Source organism: Pygocentrus nattereri, chromosome 16, assembly GCF_015220715.1.
Source record: "Pygocentrus nattereri isolate fPygNat1 chromosome 16, fPygNat1.pri, whole genome shotgun sequence".
NCBI classification, from domain to species: domain Eukaryota; kingdom Metazoa; phylum Chordata; class Actinopteri; order Characiformes; family Serrasalmidae; genus Pygocentrus; species Pygocentrus nattereri.
This window is the reverse complement of record NC_051226.1, coordinates 34,489,106-34,515,194: the sequence shown is the minus strand read 5'-3', so window position 1 is coordinate 34,515,194 and position 26,089 is coordinate 34,489,106. Positions and strand designations below refer to the sequence as shown.

Sequence of the window (26,089 nt, the reverse complement as noted above, 5' to 3'; positions counted from 1 at the left end):
GATTTATGCCCTTCTTTTTTATGTTAAAAGAGTGGAGCCGGGATCAGAATGTGCTGCCTGTTGCCTGGAGCCAGTTGAAGAAGCAGCGTTAAAGGAAAAGTTCAACTTAAAGTGGTACTCCAAAATGAATTACCCACATAAATGCAAGGTCCTTCAGAGTGTTTTAATACGAAACTCTACAATCTAAGGAAATGACAGCTTAAGTGCGTTTACATGCACTGAATAATCCGATCATAATCAGATTTCTGTAGTTATCTGATTATTCAAATGGTCATGTAAACAGCACACTGATTTCTTCGAGCGAAGTTCTAGAAGGTCTAGAAATCTGATTAAGAAATCGGATAAGCAGAGCTGGATTTTTAGCACAGTAATCTGATTTCTTAGACCATGGGTACCCTTACTCTGATTTCTTTCAGATTTCTCAGTCTGAGCATGTGCGATAAATGGTTGGCGGTACCGGAAATTAGCAAACAGTGACCAAATACATTCTCAACGAAATGAAGGATTTTAATATTCTTCATCTTCTAGATGATGTGTGTTCTTTTTCTGTGCGTTTATTGGCTGGTTGTAAAGCAGAAATCTGATTTACTGTCTGACTCATGAAGACCTGGAGTTTCCTCATTATCTGATTACTCAAGTCCATGTAAACGCTTTGATCAGGTTACTGACAAAATCAGATTTTCTGCAGTTATCAGACTATTAAGTGCATGTAAACGCGCTCGATGTGGGGACGAACAATTTCTGTTTAGTTCTATTCATTTTTAATATTTATGATAAAGCATAAAACATTGTGCATTAACTTTTGCACGTGACGTTTTTTTCCCAGTATGCTAAATATAGAAAATTAATTGTGCGTTAAGTATAAAGGATATGCATTTATTTCCATTAAGTAAAATCAACAAAATGTCATTTTACCGGGAAACTTTTGTCATATTTCAAGTGTTTATTCATGGAAAAGCCTGCGGTGATTGTACTCTACAGATTAGCAGATCGAGATTAGGTTTTTTAGATTTTCTAATCAGTCAGTAAATATAGTTTTGAAAAAACGGCTTGATACCGCTCCTGATTTGTCACTGAGATCCTTCTGCATTGCCCTGGTTTATCATTGATGCAAATAACTATGTCTGTTTCGTTGCTATTGCCGCCCCCTTGTGGAGAAGCCTCAGCCTGCTAAACATGAGCGAGTGAGTTACAAGCTGGTTTCATGAGGTGCTTCTTATGTATAACACATAATATAAAAACACTCTTAAAAATGGTTCTTCCAGGGCTCTTTAGTAAGGCCAGTAGTTGTATATAGAACCATGAGCACCTAAAGAACCCTTTGCATGATCCAAGGGTTCTTTAGATTGATGAAAAATGTGCTGTAGATGGTTCTATATAAAAATAGGTTCTATTTTGCACCAAAAAGGGTTCTTCTGTTATTGTGATGTCAAGGTTGTAACAAATGAAGAACCTGTTTGGTACTATATAGAACCCTTGTAAAAAAGGTTCAACTTAGAACCATAGACAACATATTCTCCTTTAATCTAAAGAAACTGTCACAATCCAAGGAACTCTTTTGGTTCTTTTTGAGTGTTCATGGATCTATGTAGAACCTTTTTCTTTACTAACGAACCCTCTGACGAACCATCTTAAAGGAACAGTTTGACTGTTATCTATGAACGGCAATGAAAGGCCTTGCTAAAAAGTAGTAGAAGCCTGAACGGTGACCACACTTTTGTTGAGTTTTATAGATAACATCATCATATGGTGTCAAAGTCTAGTTGAGATTTCGAACAGCTTGACACAGTTTGAGATTTAACCATCTTTTTTAAGACTGTAGTTTACTGGCTGTACAAACCCAATTAAAGGTTTTCCCATTCTGTCCCAAATGTAGTCAAGTTCTATGTTCCATGAGTCGTCTCAAACTGGCTTGGTTTCATGGTTCCTGACACTGTATGAAACACTGCTGCCTATAAATATGGGTGAAAATACAAGGCACTTCCATTACGCAGTGCTAAATTGTGTACATAAGCTTCCAGCTTAGCCTCATAGCTCCAGTGCTTAAACAGAAATTTCAGACACCAAATAAGTCTCAACTGGTCGCCTACTTTTAGCGCAAGAAGGCCAAATATAGGCCAAACTGTTGCTGTAGGACAGAATAACTGCAGAATAAACCCCACTACCTGAAACTGAAAACTACAAAACTAGTCTGATAAGCCTAGATATCTAGTACCTACTCTGACGCAGAACTAGACCAAGCAGCACGAACTCTAGAGGCTAATCTAGGCCTTCTGGCTGACATCAGAGCATTTGTTGTTTCCTGTATCCAGGGTGAAGTTGCAAATTAGCCTACACTGCCCCCTAGTGTACATGGATACACATTACATGTGTTCTTTTGAAAACGACCACCCAAGGCTGGATGCTCCAAGCTGCATGGATGTCAGCTGTCAATCAACATGTCAACCCACTTATCCTGAGACTACTCCGTGACCTCGCCTCGTGTTTCCTAAAGTAGTGGCGTCGTGTCGTCTGGCTAAAACCTGAAGGAAAGGTGGCATCAGATCAACCAGAGACACTCCAGAGTTCCAGTATACACACAGCCAATGGGAAAAGAGTGAGAAAGCTTATTTTTCATGTTTGTATAAATTCTAAGTGATTGTTCATGCTTTTCTATACACATGTGTGAACATTAATGTCTGACCGTTCATGTTATCGCTTATGCAGAACTTGAACACACGCTGGTCAGATGGCGTTTTGTTGATTTACTTAGCGAAAATGATTTAACGCCCCCTATAGAGAGCAGACGTCTCTAGATTTTAATGCACAATTACTGTTTATTTGCAGAATTAAACATTAAAAAACATAAAAGGTGAAACAAATACATTATATGTTAGATTTTATGTAGAAAAATACCATATTTAAGTTGTTCCCTGTGAAGTTCCCATGTGTTAAACTTATTCTCTCTTACAAAAATCAACAAAACGGGTCGTTTAACCAGGGGATGTCTGTCTATCTATCTCTATCTATATCTATATATATATATATATGATATGAAAACCTCATATGTCCTTTATATTGTGTGTAAATTTCACGATGAATGGACTAAATGATCCAAAATGACGTCTGGTTCCATTGACGTTAATGCTGTTCCAGCTTATCAGGTACACCTGCTAATCTCCAGCTAAAAGACCCAGTTGGCTGCTAGGCTTAACACATAACAACTATATAATGCGGAATAAACACCAGCAACGAATTTTAGTGCCAACTTTTAATATTTACCCTTCTATATGTGAGACTCTGACTGTAAGAGTCTCGCATCAACTTCTGACAGCGTCGTCATTACACTGAGTTGAGGTCTGGGCAGGACAAAAAGGCATAATTATGAGCAGTAGCATGAGTTGCTGAGTTATCATGACAGGGGGCAGTCGTGGGCTGGAGGTTAGGGAGCTGGCCCTGTGACCGGAAGGTTGCCGGTTCCCCAGCACCGACAGTCCATGACTGAGGTGTCCTTGAGCAAGACACCTAACCCTCAACTGCTCCCCGGCTGCCGTGGATAGGGCTGCCCACCTCTCCAGGCAAGTGTGTGTGTCTTCACTAGTGTGTATGTGGTGTTTGTGGGATTAAAAAAGTATCACTTAACTACTGTTTAATGCTAACTAGCCTGCTGGCGCATATTCATTACCACCAAGAACTGCATTTTGGGTGTAACTATTCCTTTAATGCATGTGGAAAAGAACAAGAACAGTTCAATTAGGCTAAGATCACCATCTTGGTTCATGGAAGCTTTGCAGCTACAGTCAGAAATGCTAGTATCACCAACTATGAAATGAAGGGTTTTGGGGGTCAAGCTAGCATATTGGCTTAAGCGTGATGCAAAGTCCAGTAGAAATGACACCTTTGTGGACCGGATCTCTCGGAAGCTGAGAGCGGATCGACTCAACTTTGCGCAAGCTCGTCTAATATCGTGTTCGTTCTCAGTACAAAAAGTCCACGGTACAATAAATAGCCTAAAGATCCCAAATAGTCACCTCACGTTAGCTTTAGCCTCCTCGCGTGCTAAGGCGAGTCCAAATCGGTTCGTTACAACGATCGCAGAAGAGCTATGTACATAATCTCACATCATACGCACCGTCGGGAAAGAAATGGGAAAGGGAAAAAAGGAAACAGGTTAAATTAAATAAGACCTTCCTCTATACAGTTAAAAACAAAATGCTGCATGGCTCAAAGACTGCACGGCATGCATGTGGCTATGGCAGCGAAACATATCACCTCTCACCCCCTGCTAAGCTTATCCTCTGTACTTAAAACACTGTGCATTTAAGAGTCTGTTAGCAACGATAATCCCCAAACGAACCAAGTCTTAACTTCCCAGATGCTACATGCATATATCGTCCTTTAAAACGTTACAGTTAAGCGCGTAATAGTGGTTAACGTGGTCTCCTCTGCTGTTTCGTTGTTCTGATGTGGCCATAACTGGTGGTGGTGCGTCATCATTGGCTCTGGGTAGGTGTCGTTTACATACTGTCCATTGGTCTGAGTCGGTTCCTCATTGGGTCACCCATCAATTTTGGGCGTACATCCTGTAATTTACCGCAGTCTGTCCGAGTCGAAGTGGATTTAGCTGTATTCGGCTGTCGTACGTTCAGTAGTTCCAGGCTGAACAGGCCCTATTTGTCTCAGTTCTGCGCCGAGCTGGTCTCCGCAGGTTTAGGATCGTCGTCCTCGTCCACACTCAGGTCCAGTTTGAGGTTATCCAGTGTCTGCCTTATCTTCATCGAGTCCTTCCGTCTGCGAACAGACCGACAGATGTGGATTGAGATACAACAAATATGTTGACAAACATTTACAGCTGCTAACGTTCTTCTCCAGGCGTTTCCACTTGATGTGAATATGAATAATAAGTAAAAACAAATAAATTAAAAAATTTTTTCATCAAGCTTTTCTGGGCAGGTGGGGGATTTTTTACTAAAGCTGGCTACTGAAATTTATTACTTTAGGCCCAATCTCATTCCGGCCCTCGCCCCTACCACTTAGCCCTACCCCTCTGTTTTGTGTGTTCACATTTAGGGGTAGGGTGTCCCGATTCTTGTCGAAGTGTCGGGGCTACATGACCCGCCAAATGAAGGTTTTCCAGAGACAAACGTCAAAAGTGACATAAGAAAAAAAGTAAAAACAAGCAAAACGGCCACGCGAACGAAGAAAGAAACCCACAAATGTGAGAAATGTCTATTAAGAAATGACGACAACCACCGCTTTATCTTAGCTTAATGTCGTTTCAGTGTGTTATGGTGTTAGCTTAGTTTCTTAATAACAAGAGCAAAAATCACTACTAGTAGCCTGCTAATGTGTCGTTAGCTAGCTAGCTAAATATCCCGTTCCACCTTAAATGGTGCAGCAGTTACATTCTGGCTCCTCTGGTGTCAGACCTGCTGCTGCATTTAAGGTGGAACGGGAAAATTTGACGAGAAGTTGGTGAATATCTGACTTCAGCATCATATCACTGAAGAATGAGTGGGGGGGTATAAGAAATAATTGCCCCCCTCTTTGAAGGCGTATGATCCCTAAATGTAACTAAAGCCCAGCAGTGAGGAGCTGAACTTTCCCCTCCTCTGCGGTCACTGCAGACGGGCAGGGTCGCCTACAGAGCGGCGCTGGTAGCCGTTAATGAAGCGATGCTCTTTTCATTTGAGGGTCCCAATTCAGAGGAAAGATCTCAACCACTGCCACTCATAACTCAGTTCTAAGGGGCAAGGAGGCGCTCGAAAACAAGGGGTAGAGGGTCAGGGGCACCGTGTGAATTACTTCAGCGCTACCAAGTAAACCCTGCCCCCTGCCCCCCACCCCCCGCGCCACAAAAAACCCCCACAATGTTTAGCGCCAAATTTCAACACATAAGTAGCTACATGGGGATACCCTGTGAATGACTACGCCACCTTTTCCCTGACAAGTTTCATTTTTTATTTATTTGTTTATTATTTATTTATTTATTTACCCCCCTCAGGCATCTTTTCAAGTGTTAATGTATGTCGTTTTGTTTTTTTTTAGAATGAAAAAAAGGGGGAAAACAACTTCTAAAGAAAGTAAAAGGGGGAGAGGGATGGGTTTGTAGGACGAACTGCATGGTCACTGCTTTTGAATATCACCCCTTAAAAAAGATAAACAGCCCAAAATATGAGCTCCCCCTTCATTCAACACCATAACGGCGTATAATCGATTCCTACGTTTCACAATAAATGAACGGCCACCTTCAGACTGATGGTGCGCCAGTGCTTGTTCGTGCCGCTTGTGTGTGTTAACTCACTTCATCTGCAGCTGCAGCTCCATCAGCTGTTTCTGCAGGCGGGCGGTGGTCTCTCTCTCCTCCGCTAGCTCTCTCTGAGTGTGCCTGTACTGGCTGTCTCGGCGACTGCCCTGCTCCTCGGCCTCGTTCAGCTGCCTCTTCAGAGAGCGCATCCGCTGGGTCATCTACACGCACGTAAACACCACAGAGACGATGAGATACACAGGTACAGCAGGTGGGTCCTCACACGGGACACCAGGTATAAGTCCTATTCATCGCCATTTACCCGTGTTCCTGAAATAGGTGCTAAATCTGTCGACTGTGCCTCATAAAATATGTTTTAAATACAGATTTGTAACCTTAGGTAATAATCAAAATGACTTAGCGTGGCATGAAATGATTTTGTGAGCTTGAGAATAAAATAATTAGCATTTTAAAATTGGTTTCAAATTAGTATAAAAAACGATATTTATTAATAAATTTGGCAGTTCGGGAACACTTACACTACAAACAGCAACTAAGTCACCACTATTTAATCGTTTATTAAGAAGAGTTCATAATTATATGATTTAGTTATGCATTAATAAAGATACCATCTGAATAATGAAATTATCCATTTACTTAATAGCTAATAATTAAAGCGCTTTAATTGATTTTCATAAATGTATAACATTTTAGTGTAACGTATGTTTATGAATACGTTACAAAATTAAGTTGCAACTTGAATAGGGATCCAGTTATGACTGGTAACTTGTTTAAAATTAATATTTTATGTCTATATAGTCTAACATATATATATATATATATATATATATATATATATAGAGAGAGAGAGAGAGAGAGAGAGAGAGAGAGAGAGAGAGAGAGAGATAGATAGATAGATAGATAAAATTAATTTTAAACTAATATATATATGTGTGTGTGTATAATATTAATTTTAAACTACTAACTAACAAGTTAAACTTATTGGCATTTTTTAGTGCATATGCAACTATTATATCATTTTAAGTTATTGTTTATTAGGGCCTGCCATCTGAAAATGCTAGCCCAAGAGGAAGCCAATTCTAATATATATATATATATATATATATATATATATATATATATATATATATATATATATATATATACATACATACATACATATATATATAAAAATATATATTAATTTAAATGAATAGTTCTAGATGTATTAAAGTACCTTGACAGAGTAAGTGGAACATATGAACAGAATAAGGATGTGTTCATATTAAACACTCTAAATGCTGATTTCTGTCCCCATCTGGTGGTGAGTAGTAATAACTACAGTAATAACTGCATGCTGCCCTCTGCTGGTAAAAAGGTGGTAAAAAGCTGTAAATGTACCAGGTCTTTCTGCTCGTTGGAGAGCCGGTGCTCCTCGTCCAGCTGTTCTGTGAGCTCATTATTCTTCCTCTCCAGCTTACTGATGGTGTTATTCAGCCCCACTTTGCTTCTGCAGAACAAAAGTTGGAATGTTTTTACTGCTGTGTGCATCCTGACCAATCAGTTTCCAGACCCTGTGGGTGCTTTGTGTCAAGATCTTAATGTAATCCATCAAATATGGTCAATAATGATGAAGGTCAGTCTTTAACCATGTCACATTATTTTTCCATCAGTACAGTTTTAATATCTTGTGAGGTATAAAACAGTTGCATTGTGTGTCGATATCTATTTTCACAATACTAAAACAATTAGCCACAAAGAGCCTTGCTTTACAGTGTAGTCGAAATTTTACAACACTGCACCTTTGTGGTCAGAGATGATTCCTTGGTTTTAATAACTCAGTAGATTAATGCTAGAAAAAGCAAAGGCCCTAAAACTGAGCCTGGTGGGACTCCACAAGGAACGGTAAAGTTTTTTGACGATTGCCTGATTTCCTAGTGAAACCAAAAACTGTCTGTTCATTAAATATGATTTAAACCGTTTTAAAACAGTGATGGTGGATATTAGAAGATACTGGGAGAGGCACTAACATCCAATAAGGTCTAGACAGAAGGATTTTGTGTATTAGATTTACATACATATTTACATACATTTATTTTGCACGACACATTTCTATGTATAATACTTCCACAAAAATGTATAGATAAATGTATAGTAAATATATTTGGGTAATATATACTGTAAAACTGTACAAATTGTTCGTCTTTAGGTTTGAAATAATGCCATTATATTGCTCCACTCAGATTTTACCACTAAATGAAAAATCAAAGCCTACTGGTTTGAGGCAAAATATCAGCTGCTCCACCCTTTTTTTGAATACTCAATTTTCAAGCAAAAGTATAAACAATTATAAAACCTATAATCTATAGTTTTGATTCATAAAACAGTGCAGTTTTCCTGTCTGCCTCTTGTGAAAATCTTTGGGATATAGTTTTTTTCTTTAATTATAGACTTTAAAAAGGCAAACAATCCAAAAGTATCAGAGAGCAACCAGATTACGTTACCTTAATTAAAGAAATCTTCAGGATTATGTTACATAGGTTACATTTTAACAGGTCTGTACTGGAATATGTGTGTTTGTTGCATGTTTGATTATAGCATCAAACACGACTCGGCCTGATTTCAGAACAAGCTTTGTTCTATTTTATGACTGCACCGTGTCCACATCCTGCAGCCTCATCGTGCTGGTGTGTGCTCGTACCTCTCCTCGGCTCTGAGCGCATTCTCCAGTTCTTTAGCTCTGGTCTCCGCTTTGGTGATCACATGTTCATGGACTCTGTTGTTCTGCAGCTCCTCAATCTCACCATTCAGCTCTCGGATCTGAGAACGAGTTGTCGTCATCATCGTTAACATCCACAAAACCTCAGAACTCTTTTCTTCAGTTTTTATTAGCATGCACTGTTTGAAAACACCTGACACCGCATTCACAGAAGCCTTACTTGAAGGCTACCTAGCAGCTCCATAACACGCAAGTATTAAATAAATATTCAAAGTATTGAAAAAGCAATGCTCCTGAATCTGTGAATGGCTTATGTCAGTATTCAAAAGATGACAGATGCTTCATAACATGAAATGAGTGCTGTTATGAGTGCAGTATATGTGCAGAACATGCTCTACGACGCATGTTCTTACATTAAAATCATTTGGGAAACTTTCTGCTGTTCTTAATCAGGTCTGTGGCTTATATGTTCCATTGATTGTGAAAGGCACTTCATAACGATGTTTTAATGGATGAACTGACATCATTTACGTCACACATATGCGGGTTTTTCTATACCTGTCTCTCCAGGATGACCTTCTCACACTCCAGTTTGTCGTTGAGATCTTTCTCCTGGATCAATTTCAGCTGCAGCTGTTCACACTGCAAACCAAAAACATTATTCAGCATAAACATACATGCTTAAGTCACAATGCAATAGCTGGATCCAGTTCGCACTGCTGTGAAACAGTAGGCAAAAGTGCTTGGCCCCCTTTAACCACCATCCCTTACATCAGGGGTCACAACCAAAATGTTAAGAAGCAAAGAAAAATCAAACCACCAAGCCACAACATTCCATGTCCAGTTTACCATGTTGGCTGTAAATGTGTCTCAGTATGTGCTGATGTACTAGCATATGTTAAAAATATAAACAAAAACAAGACTTCTTTGCTCTGCTTTAAGCTTTAGCCCAGCTATAGCTGCTTTTCTCGTATCTCCGGCAGGAAACTTTTCCTCAAAAGTAGAACAGTTTCTTGTAAAACGTCTCTGAGTGTTTGACTTTTTATGAGGCTGAAGTCGCTTCTCTTTCGCCAGCTTCTTATTTGAATGTCCTGTTCCACCTTAAATTGTACCTGAGGCACCAGAATGTAAATTCTGCACCATTTAAGGTGGAACGGGAAAATTTGAACAAGAAGCAGGTGAATGAGAAGCAACCTCAGCTTCGTGACTTCTTAGTGTTTGACAGTATCCTGTTGCAGATAAAACATAATCAGGAAACCAGCTGGTTATAAATACAAATAAGTCCATTCATCTCTAAATTATCGATGTTTGTCTTAAATCTCTCTCTTTGCTGTTTCATTAGCTACTAGCTAGGCCGAGATTGTTGTCTGCATTGCTATGGTGACCTTCAGGCTGAATCAGCAGTTCTACATTAACTCCAGCATTTAAGACCATTTATTGTTAAACTGTGTTGAACGATCAGCAGAGCTTTATTTTACTTTAAAGGTGGATTAGTTTATTTTTACCTACAAACCTAATTCAGCTGTGGAGCCACAGCAGGGCAGTAAAAGAGCTGCATGTTGCTGACCCCTGACTTAGATTCTTAGATACTCAGCAAATTAAAGTTTTACAGCCATGATGGTACACGCTGTGAAAATTGATACCGCAGAAGTTTATAAATTATTAAATTATATCATGTGTTCACTAACTTGTTCTAGTGCTTTCTTGTGTTTGCCGGCCCATCTCTGCTCATTCTCCTGCATCTCCTCCAGATCAGTTTCCAGATCAATCAGATTTTCCTAGAACAAGAAAGAGGTTGTTACACCTTGTACTGACATGAATTGACAAGTATGTCTAATATCTGTAACTCCCATATGGGATAGTGGCATGTTAGCTCTAAGTTTACGGCAATTTGCGTAAAAAATTTTTACTGTTCTAGATCAAAAATGAGCTTTTGAAGCTTGTAAAATATATTCCATGTTTTATCTAAAGCTTGTAACAGACATTAACATATATCTGAGCTTAAACGTATCTGTTGTACAGACCCTTTCACCTTGCATAGAGCTGCTGCTACTGGTTTACATTCCTAACAACCACCTGAAACACTGCTTAGACTACGACTGATCCTCACAGTCAATGACATATCTAGAACTTCCAGAGGGCCTAGAGTGATATTTTTCCACACAATGTAAATCAAAACATGATTCCTCTGTTGCTTTCTAATGATCTTGTATAGACAATCTAAGGTGTAAGGCCTTCTGTTGAGCTCCTGAAGTCCTAACCAATGGGAGAGCTCGCTTGGCCGTATCTACCTAAATAGACAGCAGGAAACAAACCCTGATTGGACAGTGTTCTGTTGGGCTATGTAAATATGTGTCGAGGGACTCTAGACAATCAATATATGGACCACGTTCCTGTTGACGATACAACCCTCAAGAACTTCTCCACGACAGGTTTGATACACCTTGAAAACACCACATTCTGTTCAATATACAGCAATGAATCATAGAATTCATCGCCTTAGATTACTGAGCGTTCTCTCTTCTCAAGGATGCTGACTTTTGTAGGCACATACTGTACATGGTGCAATAATATTATGGTTAGTTTTTATTTATTGTCAGCATAGTTTAGTCCTAAGAAAATGTTATGTCTTTTAATAAGTGTTTTTTGTCCTCATCAATGTTTTTGGTCATCAATAAAATAATCAATTAATTCAATTATATTGTTTTATATAGCCTATAATAATATAATAATGCAAATTTTGAATGTCTGTAGTATTTGCCAGGCATTATTCAATGTAGTGTTTGTATTAGTGTACTTTCCATTATGGTTGGCTTAATAACGTGGCATTTACTAACCACTATTGGTTAAGAGTACAGGCACTAAATCGGCTGAATTAGTGACTTTTTGTTTGTTTGCCATGGCAACTACTCTGGTCCCACTTTATATTCAGTGTCTCTAATAACTGTGTAGTTACACATGAATAACATATGCAGCAACAAGGCAGCTACTGATTTAGTCAGTGTTACAGATGGATTACAGTAGCACAGCCTCATGTAATTGCGCAAGTGTATCTTCTACACAGGAACTTTCCTGTAAACTTACACCAGTTCCTTTGTAGTTATCATGTAATAACTGTGTAATAAGGCAGTGGTACTATAGACACTGCTTTGGATTTAAATCCAACACATTTATAGGTAATAAAGGTTATACGTTAAGATAAGGGAACGTTTGCTGTTCTGTCACATTACAGTTTGATGCTGAAAGTGGTTACAGAGTCAGCAATAGCAACATAAATGCGAGCTAAATGTTAGGACAGCTGGCAGATACAGTGGAAGTAATGTCTTAATGTAAGTTATTACACACTTCCTTTTAATGCTGGAAAAAAGACTTCTGGAAAAACTCCTTAAAAATGTTAGTCATAATGTTATATTTATGTTATTACCCTTGTGTGCGAATCGGCTGTTACAGCTATTAAGATACACTTATGTAATTACACATGTGTATCAACTCAAGTTTTGCCTCATGTAATTATACAAGCTATACTTCTGTAATCCAGCTGTAACAGTGATTAAATAACTAGTAGTTACATTGTTGTTCATATTTAACTACACGTTTATTAGACACAACATAAAGTGGGACCATTACTTTTATTCTAATGATTATTTTTGTTATTATTATTACAGTAGCGCTGTCTTCATGGTACACACATTGGTGGACTGTGTTTGGGGTGTGTGTATATGTTACCTGTACTTGTTTGACCTGTTTGGACAGGTCATCTCTGTTCTGCGTGACCGTCTGCAGCTCCATCTGTAAATCCTCCACCATCCTTTCGGCCTGTTTGCACTGCAGCTGCGCCTTCTCCCTCAGCTGGATCTCCTCCTCCAGAGAATGCTCCTTCTCCAGCAGCTTATCGGACACCTACACATACACAGGATTTACGCCACAGGTCAGCATCGATCCACTCTTCATTGCCGGCTTCAAACAGCTGAAAAACACTAGTTTATAGAGTTCTCTATAGGGTTTAAATCTGGACTCCAAAGCCATCTGACTGTGAAATTTTGGGCTCGGCCCATTTATTTGGCCCAGGAGTGTGTATGTGTGTAGATGTACCTCTCCCTGTAGGCGGCTGACGATCTGCTGGAGGCGGAGCACCTCCTGGTCTTTCTCCAGTATGCTCTCCTCCAGCTCCTCCACTCTCATCTGGGCGTCCATCCTCAGCTTCTGCTGCAGGCTCAGCTCGGTGCTGGCCTGGGACGCCTGCTGCAGAGCCTCGGCGAGCTAACACACAAGCACGGAATTAGCAGCTGGACTTGGTACATGAAATCGGACAGGGTCTGTATGTGTTCACTGGCTGACGGTGCCCATCAAGATACCACGTTTGGTGGCACGTTTGGCCCCTGCATTTGGCTCATGCATAACATCGGCCTTGGGTCAGGCTCTGGTTTGATTTCAAATGAGGGATTTGTTTTATGCAGTAGATTTGAAGTATTGGGTCTATGCATATGCTAAGTAAGGTGTCACCTACAGACCAATAAAATATGTTGTTATTCACACAAAGGCCTCATTTTCACATTAATTTTCAACCCATTTAGGAGGTGAACCAGGCAGGGAAACAGGGAAACGGCAGCGTTTTGTGTTGGCTTCCCTATTCCCTATTATATCCACTGCATGTCCGCTGCCTGGACAAAACCTCGTACCTCCAGTTTTGTCGTTTTTCAGTTTCTGACACAATCTGAAAATGTATGTTGTGCTTTATAATGTGTTAAAATGTCAAGATGAACGGATCAAAGGACACAGCCCAAAATGACTTGCAAAGACGTCTGGTTCCATTGACTTGCATTGAAAGTAATGCATGTTTTTTCCTTCTCCTGTAAAGTTACCATATTGGAGACGGGTCTACCATATAGGATTCAAAGCACCACAGAAGAGCTGGTCCCCAACAGTCATGTGTAAAGGGCGAGTGCCATGTCTTGAGCCAAAAAAACGTGTTTTTCTGCATGTATAACTACAATAATCTATACTTGACTGAAATATATGATTTAAATGGCATAAAAACACAATACATTATATATAAATGTATAATGAAAGTTCTCCAGGAGTCGTGTCACTGGCGCAACAAAAAGTCTCCTGTTTTGAAACAAAAGTCACACCAATGACGCCACTCGACTTCCGTTTGCCTGCTTTCTGAGGATCTATGAAGAAAAGCACGTGGTGCACATCAGCCGTCAGGAATTTTCTCATTTAGCTCATGATTCCATAGGAAGCTTTTAGCTGAAGTCACTGGTGTGACCGACTTTATTCAACACGAATGGATCGAATGCGATATACATTCATTCTACAGTGAATAATATAAAATTAATGAAAATTAATTTACTAATCAAGTTAAAAAAAAAAAAAAAAAAAAAAAAAAAAAATATATATATATATATATATATATATATATATATATATATATATATATATATATACACCCCTGAGGGTCAAATAAAACAACGATGATGATCTTTATTGTTGTTCTTATTACCTCTGTCTCTAATGTCTGTACGCTGGTGCCAAGCTCCACTGCCTTCTTCCCTTTCGTCTCTTTCTCCAGCTCCAGCTCCTCCAGGTTCCTCTCAGCCAGCCACAGTTTCTCCGACAGCATCTGCGTGTGCTGCGTCTGCTTCTCTAAGGCCTCCTGCATCACGTGCATGCGCAGTCAGTGAGACCAGTCATGTTTACAGACAACCAGGATGAAAAGCAAAAGCATACAGTGGTAAACAAACAAGCCCACATTTACAGATAACCAGAGTAATACACTGAGATACTCTGATTTCCCTAGAATTCTGGCGGTTGCTCTAGTGTCCTGGGCAATATTGCTGCCTCACACTCCGTTCCAAACTCGTAATGCTATATTTACAGGACTGAAGGTGTAAGTCACTCTGAATGAGCGTCACCTAAATGTCTAAATGTACATGCCATAACAACACACGCACCTCAGCGTCCTGGATTTTGTTTTTGAGCGACTGCTGCAGGAAGTTGAAGGCGTATTCCTGAGTGTTTGCTTCCACCATCACCTCTCGAGCCTCTTTCAGTTCCACCTGCAAAAGAATTCACTCCATTCATTTCAACATCAAAATTCAAATCAAACATTTTGTATCTGCAAGAATCCATTCAGGGGCATGATGTTTAATAGCTTTCCTAACAGTATAAAGTCATGAGGTCAGTGTTAACACACAGAAATTGTCAAGCGGCGCAACCACATACTAACAAGATGAGAAAGTTATTTACGACGGCTGAAAACGTGACTGCACTGGCCTTTGTATTGTGTGCAAAGTATTCATATAAATATATGTATGTATTTAAACAAATACACTTCATAATAATAACACAGGTTTGTGGGTTTCCTGGAGTCGCACCACATGACCAGCTTAAAAACTGACACCATTTTCTAAAAAACGTCCCGACCAGGTCGCTTCTTTACGATGCACTGTTCTTTCAAAAGCATCTTAATGAATAATAACCTAATAATCTGAATAAACAATAACACTAATAAGTGTTTTTCAGTGGTTGTGCTGCATGACATCTGATACAATCAGCAACAGGCATATGCTTTAGTGAGCTGGATACATTTAAAGCCAATGGCTTTTGTGGCATTGTACATTTGAAGATTTAAAACTTTTTATTTAGAATTTGAAATGACTAAATTACCTTTTTAAAAAGTCTTCTTAACTGACTTATGTGATGGGAAGGTCACACCACCTGACATGTTTACGCTCGGGAAGCCTAAGATTCCTAAAAATCAATTTATTTGAATGCACTGAATAAGTAATTATGTAAAGCAGGTGCTGTAGAATAATGTGACACGAATTTATAAAATGAATCCATGGGAAAATAATACAGGTTTAGTTACATAGAATTCTATATAAATTATATAGGAAAATAATGGATGTCACTGATCCAAATGCAAAATAAAAGCGTGTCTTAAAAGGATGTCGGCCTCTCATATCTTTTTATTGCGCTGGTCAGACGATGCTACATAGTTCATTATTAGCGCCCCCTAGTGACGGAATCTTTAGTTGTCATTCAAAATAGCGCACACTGCATAATACTGGCTGATTTTATAAGTCAAATAATCTATATACACACATGTAACCACATATTATCTGAGTTCTGTGTCAGTGTGTTGCTTGGTGGAATGAATGTTTTATTGTGATCATTATTAACACAAATTTACTGTTGTGCTTTATCTTGCTATATTTTGATGTTTCTTATCATGCCTACCCTCAGAACCTCAAGGCCCTCAGACAAGGCCTAATGACTTCGGGGAACTAAAAAAAAACATATGTCGGCAATTTTTACTTTATTGTTATTACAATAGAATTATGCTTGTATTTAAACTCTGCAAGTATTACAGTATTACTGGGATTAACGGGTTAATTCTTGAAAGGCAGAGTGGAAAACTGGCCAATCAGGAGTTTTCTCTGTGGTATCTAGATACTGCTAAGCTCTCCTATTGGTTAGGACTTCAGAGGCTGAAGAGAAGGCCTAACGCATTAGATGAACTAGCATAATTATGACCTGAGAGAGGAATCAACTAATCGCATACTGATATGTATAAAAGCTAACTTTTGGAATCCTATAGGGACGCTAGCAGAAGTTAGCATCACAGCTGAGGTGGATTTTTCCTCATGTTTTGCCCGGGTTTTGACATTTAAGGCCCAAACTGACGGCTTGACGCTTAAAGTTACGGCTTATAGCTATAAAATCACTGCATTGCACTGCATGCTGCGGCCTATTGCTGTGTAAATAATGCTATCTGACCTCCATCTGCCTGAAGCGCTCCACCATGACGTTGTTGTTGCTCTCCAGCTCCACAATCCTGTCCCTCATCCTCTTCAGGTCCCCCTGCAGCTGAGTGTTCATACGCAGCAGGTCCTCATTGTTCACCAGCAAGCCTCGCATTTCGAAACGGATCTGAGTGCGCTCCTTCTCCAGCTCAATGCTTTCGGCCTCCAGGAACTGGTTCCTCTGTGGAGGGCGAGAGACATACAGAGAAAACATTTGAAATGATCATATTTATTGCTGCAAAATTGTTCCAATCTCACAAGTTAACAAATTCCCTTTTAATTTGCTTGCAGTTTTGGTAAGTGTATAATTAAAACGTGCATAGAAAGATATTAGCCTAGAAATTGCAAACCAAAAGTAACGATACATAAATGCTGTGGGACAAAACCTTGTCACCATTTTTTGTTGTTTTTTCATGTTTTGACATAATTTGAAGAAAGGCACTTGCCCTTTATGTTACATCCAAATTCCATGATGAATGGACCAATAGAAATGGTTCAAAATCCAAATATACATTCAATATATATCGCTGCTGTGGGAACAAAACCTTGTATCTCCATTTTTGACCTTTTCAATTTGTCATGGTCTGAAAATGTCTGCTGTCCTTTACACTGTGTGTAAATTTTATTATGAATGGACCAAAAAGACTTGGAAAAATGTCTGGTTCCACTGACGTACATTAAAAGTAAAGAATGTTTTTCCTTCTCCTGTAAAGTTACTGTTTTGGAGATACAAGGTTTTGTTAAATAAATACAATCTGTTTAAAAAAGTCTTGTGATGTTATAGTTGTGCCATATCGCACTACCTTCTGATCAATAAATAAGGACATATAACTAAATGAGTGTAGACAAAAACGGCGTTTGTATAGTGTAGATTTGGTTGGTTCTGTACTCACTCTCTGACAGGTGTCCAGCTGTTTGGTCAGTTCTTCGATGTAATTCCGTTTGTTGGGTAAGCTGTTCCTCATTAACATCTGAGATGGAGGAGTCTGCTGTTATAAGAGACACAACATCCAGTGTGAACACAATCAAATACACAAATCTCAAACTATGGCTTTGTGACTTAATGACCATTTCAGTTTTGAATCTCTTTCAGTACTGACAGTATTTCTGTAAAAAAAGGTTTTAGCACTGACAGTATTTCAGTTTTGAATCTATTTCAGTACTAACAATATTTCAGTAAAAAAGGTTTTAGCACTGACAGTATTTCAGTTTTGAATCTTTCAGTACTGACAGTATTTCAGTAAAAAAGGTTTTAGCACTGACAGTATTTCAGTTTTGAATCTATTTCAGTACTAACAATATTTCAGTAAAAAAGGTTTTAGCACTGACAGTATTTCAGTTTTGAATCTTTCAGTACTGACAATATTTCAGTAAAAAAGGTTTTAGCACTGACAGTATTTCAGTTTTGAATCTTTCAGTACTGACAGTATTTCAGTAAAAAAGGTTTTAGCACTGACAGTATTTCAGTTTTGAATCTATTTCAGTACTCACAGTATTTCAGTAAAAATGTTTTTAGCACTGACAGTATTTCAGTTTAGAATCTATTTCAGTGCTGACAGTATTTCAGTAAAAAAAGGTTTCAGTACTGACAGTATTTCAGTTTAGAATCTATTTCAGTGCTGACAGTATTTCAGTAAAACAAGGTTTCAGTACTGATAGTATTTCAGTTCTGAATCTCTTTCAGTACTGACAGTATTTCAGTAAAAAATGGTTTCAGTACTGACAGTATTTCAGTAAAAAATGGTTTCAGTACTGACAATATTTCAGTAAAAAATGTTTTCAGTACCGATAGTATTTCAGTTTTGAATCTCTTTCAGTACTGACAGTATTTCAGTAAAAAAGGTTTTAGCACTGACAGTATTTCAGTTTTGAATCTATTTCAGTACTAACAATATTTCAGTAAAAAAGGTTTTAGCACTGACAGTATTTCAGTTTTGAATCTTTCAGTACTGACAGTATTTCAGTAAAAAAGGTTTTAGCACTGACAGTATTTCAGTTTTGAATCTATTTCAGTACTAACAATATTTCAGTAAAAGAGGTTTTAGCACTGACAGTATTTCAGTTTTGAATCTTTCAGTACTAACAGGATTTCAGTAAAAAAGATTTTAGCACTGACAGTATTTCAGTTTTGAATCTATTTCAGTACTGACAGTATTTCAGTAAAAAAGTTTTTAGCACTGACAGTATTTCAGTTTAGAATCTATTTCAGTGCTGACAGTATTTCAGTAAAAAAAGGTTTCAGTACTGACAGTATTTCAATTTTGAATCTATTTCAGTGCTGACAGTATTTCAGTAAAACAAGGTTTCAGTACTGATAGTATTTCAGTTTTGAATCTATTTCAGTACTGACAGTATTTCAGTAAAAAATGGTTTCAGTACTGACAGTATTTCAGTAAAAAATGGTTTCAGTACTGACAATATTTCAGTAAAAAATGTTTTCAGTACCGATAGTATTTCAGTTTTGAATCTCTTTCAGTACTTACAGTATTTCAGTAAAAAATGGTTTCAGTACTGACAGTATTTCAGTAAAAAATGGTTTCAGTACTGACAGTATTTCAGTTTTGAATCTCTTTCAGTACTGACAGTATTTCAGTAAAAAATTCTTTCAGTACTGACAGTATTTCAGTAAAAAAGGTTTCAGTACTGACAGTATTTCAGTTTTGAACCTCTTTCAGTACCGACAGTATTTCAGTAAAAAATGGTTTCAGTACTGATAGTATTTCCGTTTTGAATCTCTTTCAGTACTGACAGTATTTCAGTAAAAAATGGTTTCAGTACTGACAGTATTTCAGTTTTGAATCTCTTTCAGTACTGACAGTATTTCAGTAAAAAATGGTTTCAGTACTGACAGTATTTCAGTAAAAAATGGTTTCATATTATTTCGTGATTATTTCAATAAAGTAATAATTTCAGTACCGGCTCTATTTCAGATGAGAAATTATTTACAGACAGTGAAAACAAACATATTACACTTGCAAGAACTTCAATGGATTGAAATGGGCTCTGATATAATAAACCTAACTCTAACTGTAGCCACTTACAGAAGAAAAACACTACTACAAGCATTTTTTGGTGTTGATTTCAGAATCATCTAGCGCGACAGTCATCTATCTAGACTTCATCGGTTTTTACAGCTTCGTCCTAATTAATCTGTATTACTCTTACATCTCGTCTCCTGGTGAGTGAGTCGTAGGAAAAGCGTGGGCGAGGGGACTGCAGGGTGGGCGTGGTCACGGGGCTCAAGCTGCGGTTCAGACCAAACAAATTCAGCTCAGAAGTGGCTGGAGACAGCAGCTCAGGACTCTGAAACACATACAAACTCTATAAACTCCCCAATAAACTCTACACATTTTATTAGTCTGTAATTGTACATTTGTAAGATAGGAGCAGGTGGGTGTTTCTAAAAAAGCGGCCAGTGATTGGAAGCACAAGGCGGGTGTTTCCAATAAAGTGGCCAGTTAGTGGAAGCACAAGGTGTGTGTTTCTAATAAAGTGGCCAGTTAGCAGATGTACAAGGTGTGTGTTTCTAATAAAGTGGCCACTGAGTGGAAGCACAAGGAGGGTGTTTCTCGTGAGTGTACTTCCCAAATATCCTGAACTTTGTGATGCTGGTAAATACACACATACTGTATCTGTACCATTTTATTTGAGAACAAAACAGCAAATATTAGGCACCTTGTACTCAGACATCCTGCCTGCAGGGTTGTACTCTACGGAGACGGTGGAGTAGGGACTGTTGAAAACTCTGGGAGGACTTTCAGTCTGTAAGAGGAGAGAAAAGGCAGCCTGTTACTTGACTTAACTGAAACTCTCCATTTACCTCAAACCTAAAAAGGCCATGGTCACACATTAAGACATGCCCTTAAAATACAGTACAAAATGGTATATTAATGTAAGCATTATTTCAATAAAGCAAATATTTTAGTACTGACTTTAATTCAGTAAAGAATCTATTTCAGAGCTGACAGTATTTCAGTAAATAAATTTCAGTACTCACTTTATATCTGTAAAGGGTCTACAGCAGTACTGGATTTATTTCAGGTAAGTAACCATTTCAGTACTGACTTAATTTCAGTAAAGAATCTATTTCAGAGCTGACAGTATTTCAGTAAATACATTTCAGTACTCACTTTATATCTGTAAAGGGTCTACAGCAGTACTGGATTTATTTCAGGTAAGTAACCATTTCAGTACTGATTTTTTTTACTAAAGACTATTTCAGTACTGCCAGTATTTTTGTAAAAAGTCTGTTTCAGTGCTGAATTCATTTCAGTAAAGGAACTATTACAGTACTGACTAAATTTCAGTAAAGAATCTATGTTGCTACTTATTGTTTCAGTAAAGAATTTATCTCAGTACTGACAGTATTTCAGTGAAGAGTGGTTCAGTACTGACTTTCAGTAAAGAATCCAGTTCAGTACTGACTTAATTTCAGGGAAGAATCCATTTCAATACTGACTTAATTTCAGTAAAGAATCTATGTCAGTACTTAAAGTATTTTAGTAAAGGAGCTACATTAGTACTGACTTAATTTCAGTACAGAATCTTTTTCAGTACCGTCAGTATTTTAACTGTTTCGGTTTTGATTTGCCCTGTCGCTAAAGCTCTGTGTAAATATTTGCATATAGACTCACCTTGTCAGAACTGCTGTCCCAGTCTTTAGACATCAAGGACTCCATTGAGCGGCGGGTTATTGAAGTTTTGGAGATGGTTCCATTTGCCCCGGTGCCCAGGGGTCCTCCTGGTCCACTAGCACCATTCCCAAAACGATCTGTGCCCAAGAACAGCTGGTATCTTGGATTTGGGGGGCGTTTAGGGGTACCCGGCTCATCTTCGGACGGAGGCCTGTCCAGCTGCTTTTCTCTGTCAAACTGAAAATCCTGCAGGAGAGAAAACACATAGTTAGACGTGTTTGAGCACCTGTGTTTGTTAAGGTATGTACAGTATACTGTTAATTGATATTTGTTATCGTGATGTTTTCCTTTGCAATACTAAAGCCTGCAATATGCAAGTTTAGCCTCTATTCAATTGCAATGTTTCACTGTGTGCGTCAGCTTGTTGATGAAACATCAGATGCTAAGGAGGTCTTGTCATTGTGTACATGAGGTTTATTTATATTTATCTTCTATTATTTCATATTATAGGTCTATAAATATTTATCTTTGATATGTTTTAATAGCACATACATTTACATTTTACGGTATTTTTGGCAGATCCTCTTATCCAGAGTGACTTACAATTTGATTACTGTTACACTGGTAGGCGAAGGCAGTGTTAGGAGTCTTGCCCAAGGACCCTTATTGGTATAGTGTAGGGTGTTTGCCAAGGTAAGGATTGAACCCCAGTCTACAAGGCAGAGATGTTACCCACTACACTAACCAACCACCCAAATACAAGCTCTATGCAGTAGTATTTACTCCATTTGAATTGAATATAGAAGAAATTTCAGTACAATTCAATCACTGAGACAAAAAGTCTGAGTGGGTTTGATGTGAAAGGTTTCACTGTTCAGTGGTGTTGATAGGCCATTTATTTTCTATATAACAGCGCAAGTCAATTTACATGTCTTCATATTTTTATATCTAATGGTTTAAAAGAGTAAAATAATGTAAATCTGAAAAACAAATGTAATGCATCAATAAATTTAAGGCCAAAACCTTGAAACTACCATAAAGCAATGTCCTAGATATGAGGCAGCATATTTATTCAACCCTCTGTGGTGGAATTCTCAGAGTTGGTTCCTTTCAGCACCACTGGAAACAGAGCATTTCACATCAGACCACTCTGAGTGGCTTTGTTTCTATTTAGTTATGCAGAAATTTTATAAAAGTGAAACTGACATCATATTAAAATGTTAAATAGCAACTACACTTCCCCAGATAAAGCTCAGCTTAGCTCAGAGTCTGTTTATAGTCCTGGCACATAGTTTGATCCTAAGCGTCCCGCAAATGAAACAGCCCGACGCTCCAGATGATCCAGGACAGCAAATGTCTAAAAGAACTTTTCCTGAATTTCTCATCCTCATTAAATCTGACTGATTTGTTGCCGCTGCCGTTCTCACTGCAGATTTGTTTTATGGAGTCTTCGCTTAATGGAAGAAGTAGTGCTTTTTAAGAGGTGGGTCAATCCTTATTTTATTATAGTCCATTCACCAAAGTATTTTCACTCTTCTGTGATCATTCACACTATGTAGCAAGATAGTCACAATGTGCAATTTCATCCTTATCATTGCTGAAGCAAACACATGCGAATGCATGCACAGTGCACAATCGCCATTCGACACTGACAACACATGCAAACCGAGCTGCGCTGGGCAGCAAATAGTGTTGGGCGCATTAAAGCAAAGCTGAATTTCAATCAAGGCCAAGCATACAAGACACTGAGCGTAAAATAAACCAGCTCTCAAGCAGAACGTGCAGTAATCAGTCCTGCATTCAAAACAAGCGAGCCGCAGTTTAGCACAAAATCACCTTTACCTTGTTGTCCGTTTTGCTGCAAATGTAGCTGAGGCATGAAGTTTGCTTCTTTAGTTTCGCACTGAATCATCACGCACTTGCCTTAAACCGTGTGGAGTTGGTCAATAATCTCAAATAGACCTGCGTACGTGGTTTCTGACTCTGTATGACGCACTGTTATTGATAAATATGGGCTAAAGCACGCTAGCACATCTGGAAACAGTAGCATCAACTGTTTCGAACCGCACTTTGGTCCATTCTTGACAATAACTGTAGGTCATACAATGCCAGAAACCACATAAGTCAGTCTACTACAGTTCAACACAGATTGAGGCAAGTGTGTGATAAATTGGTGTTGGTTAGTGTAGTGGTTAACACCTTTGCCTTCTACACTGTAGACTGGGGTTCAATCCCCCACCAGGGCAAGCACCCTACACTGTACCAAAAAGGGTCCTTGGGCAAGATTCCTAACACCACCTTGGCCTTCCTGTGTAAAATTATCAAATTGTAAGTTGCTCTGGATAAGAGCGTCAGCCAAATGCCATAAATACAAATACATAATTTAAGCATGGTGATAATCGCTAGCTGCATTAGCCCTGCAGCTCCTAAAACACAAAGTGCATTTGGCTGACGCTCTTATCCAGAGTGACTCACAATTTAATCATTTTTACACAGGTAGGCCAAGGAGGTGTTAGGAGTCTTGCCCAAGGACCCTTATTGGTATAGTGTAGGGCGCTTGCCCTGGTGGGGATTGAACCCCAGTCTACAGCGTAGAAGGCAAAGGTGTTAACCACTACACTATCCAACCACATAAATAAACGTCTTGGCTGATCGACTTCATTAGGGGTAAACGGTGTAAGCCTGATTTTGTGCCATCCTGCTGTATTAAAACTCTGGCTGAGGCAGGGTTAGTAGCATGCTAATTAGCAGTGCACGTGGGGTAAAACCTGGCTGGTGCTGTTTGAGGGCATTGTGTGCGGGTCATGCATGCGCTTCCTCATGCAACTTGATGCAGACTTGCATGCTCCGTGGATCTTGTCCACTTTGCCGAACCACCCCAAGACTTACCGGGCCGCTGAGCGGAGGGCCTTGGTCTCCAGGGCCTGAGCCTGCTTTTCCAGACTTTACTGACTCTTCAATAGGGGGCGTAATCATTACAACAGGACCTGGACTTTCCTGCTCTTTCCCACATTCCGCCCCGTCTTTAACTCTAACCACATCGTGACCTTTTTTGACCCCAAGTTTGGGGCTGCCATTGGGCGAGGTCAGCCCATCGCCGTCGGAAACGGAGAACTTGTGAATGAGGTTTTTCACGCTTCCTGAGCGCCTCAGCCCCTTCACCAGCGAGGTTTTCGTATTGGCTCTCCAGTTCTTCTCCTCGTCTTCCATGTTGGCGTGGCCCTCGGTGTGTCCGTTTGAAAGTTCGGCGCTGTGCTCGGAGTTAAGCAAAGAGTCTTTGTTGTCTGTTCCCTGAGAAACATACCAGCCCTCGTGTCAACATGGATAGTGAACCATATTTTCCACTGTTGATGAAAACACCTTCAGCATTTGTCAAAAATTAAATGTACACAGTCTTCCACAAAATGTGCCAAAGCTAATGTTTCCAACAGCTCAGTCTGCTTCTTTAGTTTTAGTCTTGGAACTGCAAAGCTAATGTAGCTAACATGCAAGGGAAGTTCATTAGCAGTAATTAACACCATGCTAAACTGCTAGCCTAAGTCATCACATACTAAACAAAGTTAAGAGCTGTTATGTAATCTTAAATAGACTTTTGACGTTGCAAGACATACTGTTTTGGACGAACATGGACAAAAGCATGCTAGCATAGCTAAAATAAGTGGTAGCCTTGTTGATTTCGTCCTTGTTTATGGATAAGAGCTTGACATACAGAGTTAGAATCCATGTTGGGCCGTCAAGCAATCTAACAGACATGCTTATGAAAATATATGAGAATCTGTTATGCATATGCATGGACAAAAGTAAGCTAGCATAGCTAAAAACAATACTAGCCTTGTTGATGCTCGAGCTTTGTCAATTTTAATAGACGGCAATATGACATACACTGTTAAAAACAAAGTTGTCATTAAGTAACAGACTTGCTTGTGTGGTTTCTGGCAATATATGGCAACCAGCTATGTATCAACATAGACAAAAGCATGCTAGCATAGCTAAAAAAAGGAGTAGTAGCCTTGGTGACTCCGGAATTCTGTCCTTGTTTTTGGATAACAGTTTGACATACAGAGCTGGAACCCATGTGAAGTCTTCAAGTAATCTCTAATAGACATGCTTATGTGGTTTCTGAAACAATATGTCAATCTGTTATGTAAATACATGGACAAATGTATGCTAGCATAGCTGAAACAGTAGTAGCCTGAATTTTGTCCAGGTTTATAGATAACAGTAGGACATACAGAGTTAGAACCCATGTTGAATCAGTAGGTAATAGACTTGTTTATGCGGTTTCTGGCAATATTACATGTGAGCATATACAAAAGCATGTTAGCATAGCTAAAAAACAGCTCTAGCCTTAAAGTTTATCCATGTTTATAGACAGCAGTGTGACATACAGAGTTAGAAACCACACAAATCTCTGAGATTACTCAACAACTCAGCACGTTGAGGCATGTGTGTCATGATTGAGGCACGATGCCAATCGCTACTAATACTTGTTAGCTTCATTAGCCCCATATCTCCAGTGCAGAACCAAAGAAGCCAAACATGTCTTGGCTGATCTACTACATTTGGGGCGTAAAAGTTATTTTTTGTTGCCAAACTATTCCTTCAAGCCTCACGGCAGCCAAAACAACCATCTAAAGCGAGAAGCCTCCCAGCTAGCGCTCAGCTAAACCAACACTGCAAGACAAGCCTCTTAGTTCAG

At 38.9% G+C, this 26,089-nt stretch overlaps 1 protein-coding gene across 4 annotated transcripts in view; it reads right to left on the bottom strand.

The window, feature by feature from the left end:
• Positions 1–3,678: 3,678 nt before the first annotated feature.
• LOC108439006 (cingulin-like protein 1) overlaps positions 3,679–26,089 on the bottom strand; it is an 89,522-nt gene continuing 67,111 nt past the window's right edge. For 2 of the 4 annotated variants that reach the window (XM_037546178.1, XM_037546180.1), the window contains exons 5-20: positions 24,280–24,681; positions 21,391–21,636; positions 20,432–20,518; positions 19,922–20,059; positions 17,650–17,745; positions 16,731–16,937; positions 14,903–15,007; positions 14,452–14,604; positions 13,038–13,205; positions 12,672–12,845; positions 10,634–10,723; positions 9,504–9,587; positions 8,928–9,046; positions 7,628–7,736; positions 6,284–6,447; positions 3,679–4,770 (exon numbers count right to left, since the gene is read on the bottom strand). In XM_037546178.1, coding sequence (XP_037402075.1) covers positions 4,659–4,770; positions 6,284–6,447; positions 7,628–7,736; positions 8,928–9,046; positions 9,504–9,587; positions 10,634–10,723; positions 12,672–12,845; positions 13,038–13,205; positions 14,452–14,604; positions 14,903–15,007; positions 16,731–16,937; positions 17,650–17,745; positions 19,922–20,059; positions 20,432–20,518; positions 21,391–21,636; positions 24,280–24,681 — 2,454 coding nt within the window. In that variant the 3' untranslated portion in view covers positions 3,679–4,658. The remainder of the gene's footprint in view (positions 4,771–6,283; positions 6,448–7,627; positions 7,737–8,927; positions 9,047–9,503; positions 9,588–10,633; positions 10,724–12,671; positions 12,846–13,037; positions 13,206–14,451; positions 14,605–14,902; positions 15,008–16,730; positions 16,938–17,649; positions 17,746–19,921; positions 20,060–20,431; positions 20,519–21,390; positions 21,637–24,279; positions 24,682–26,089) is intronic. The other 2 variants (XM_037546179.1, XM_037546181.1) reach the window with 2 other exon arrangements.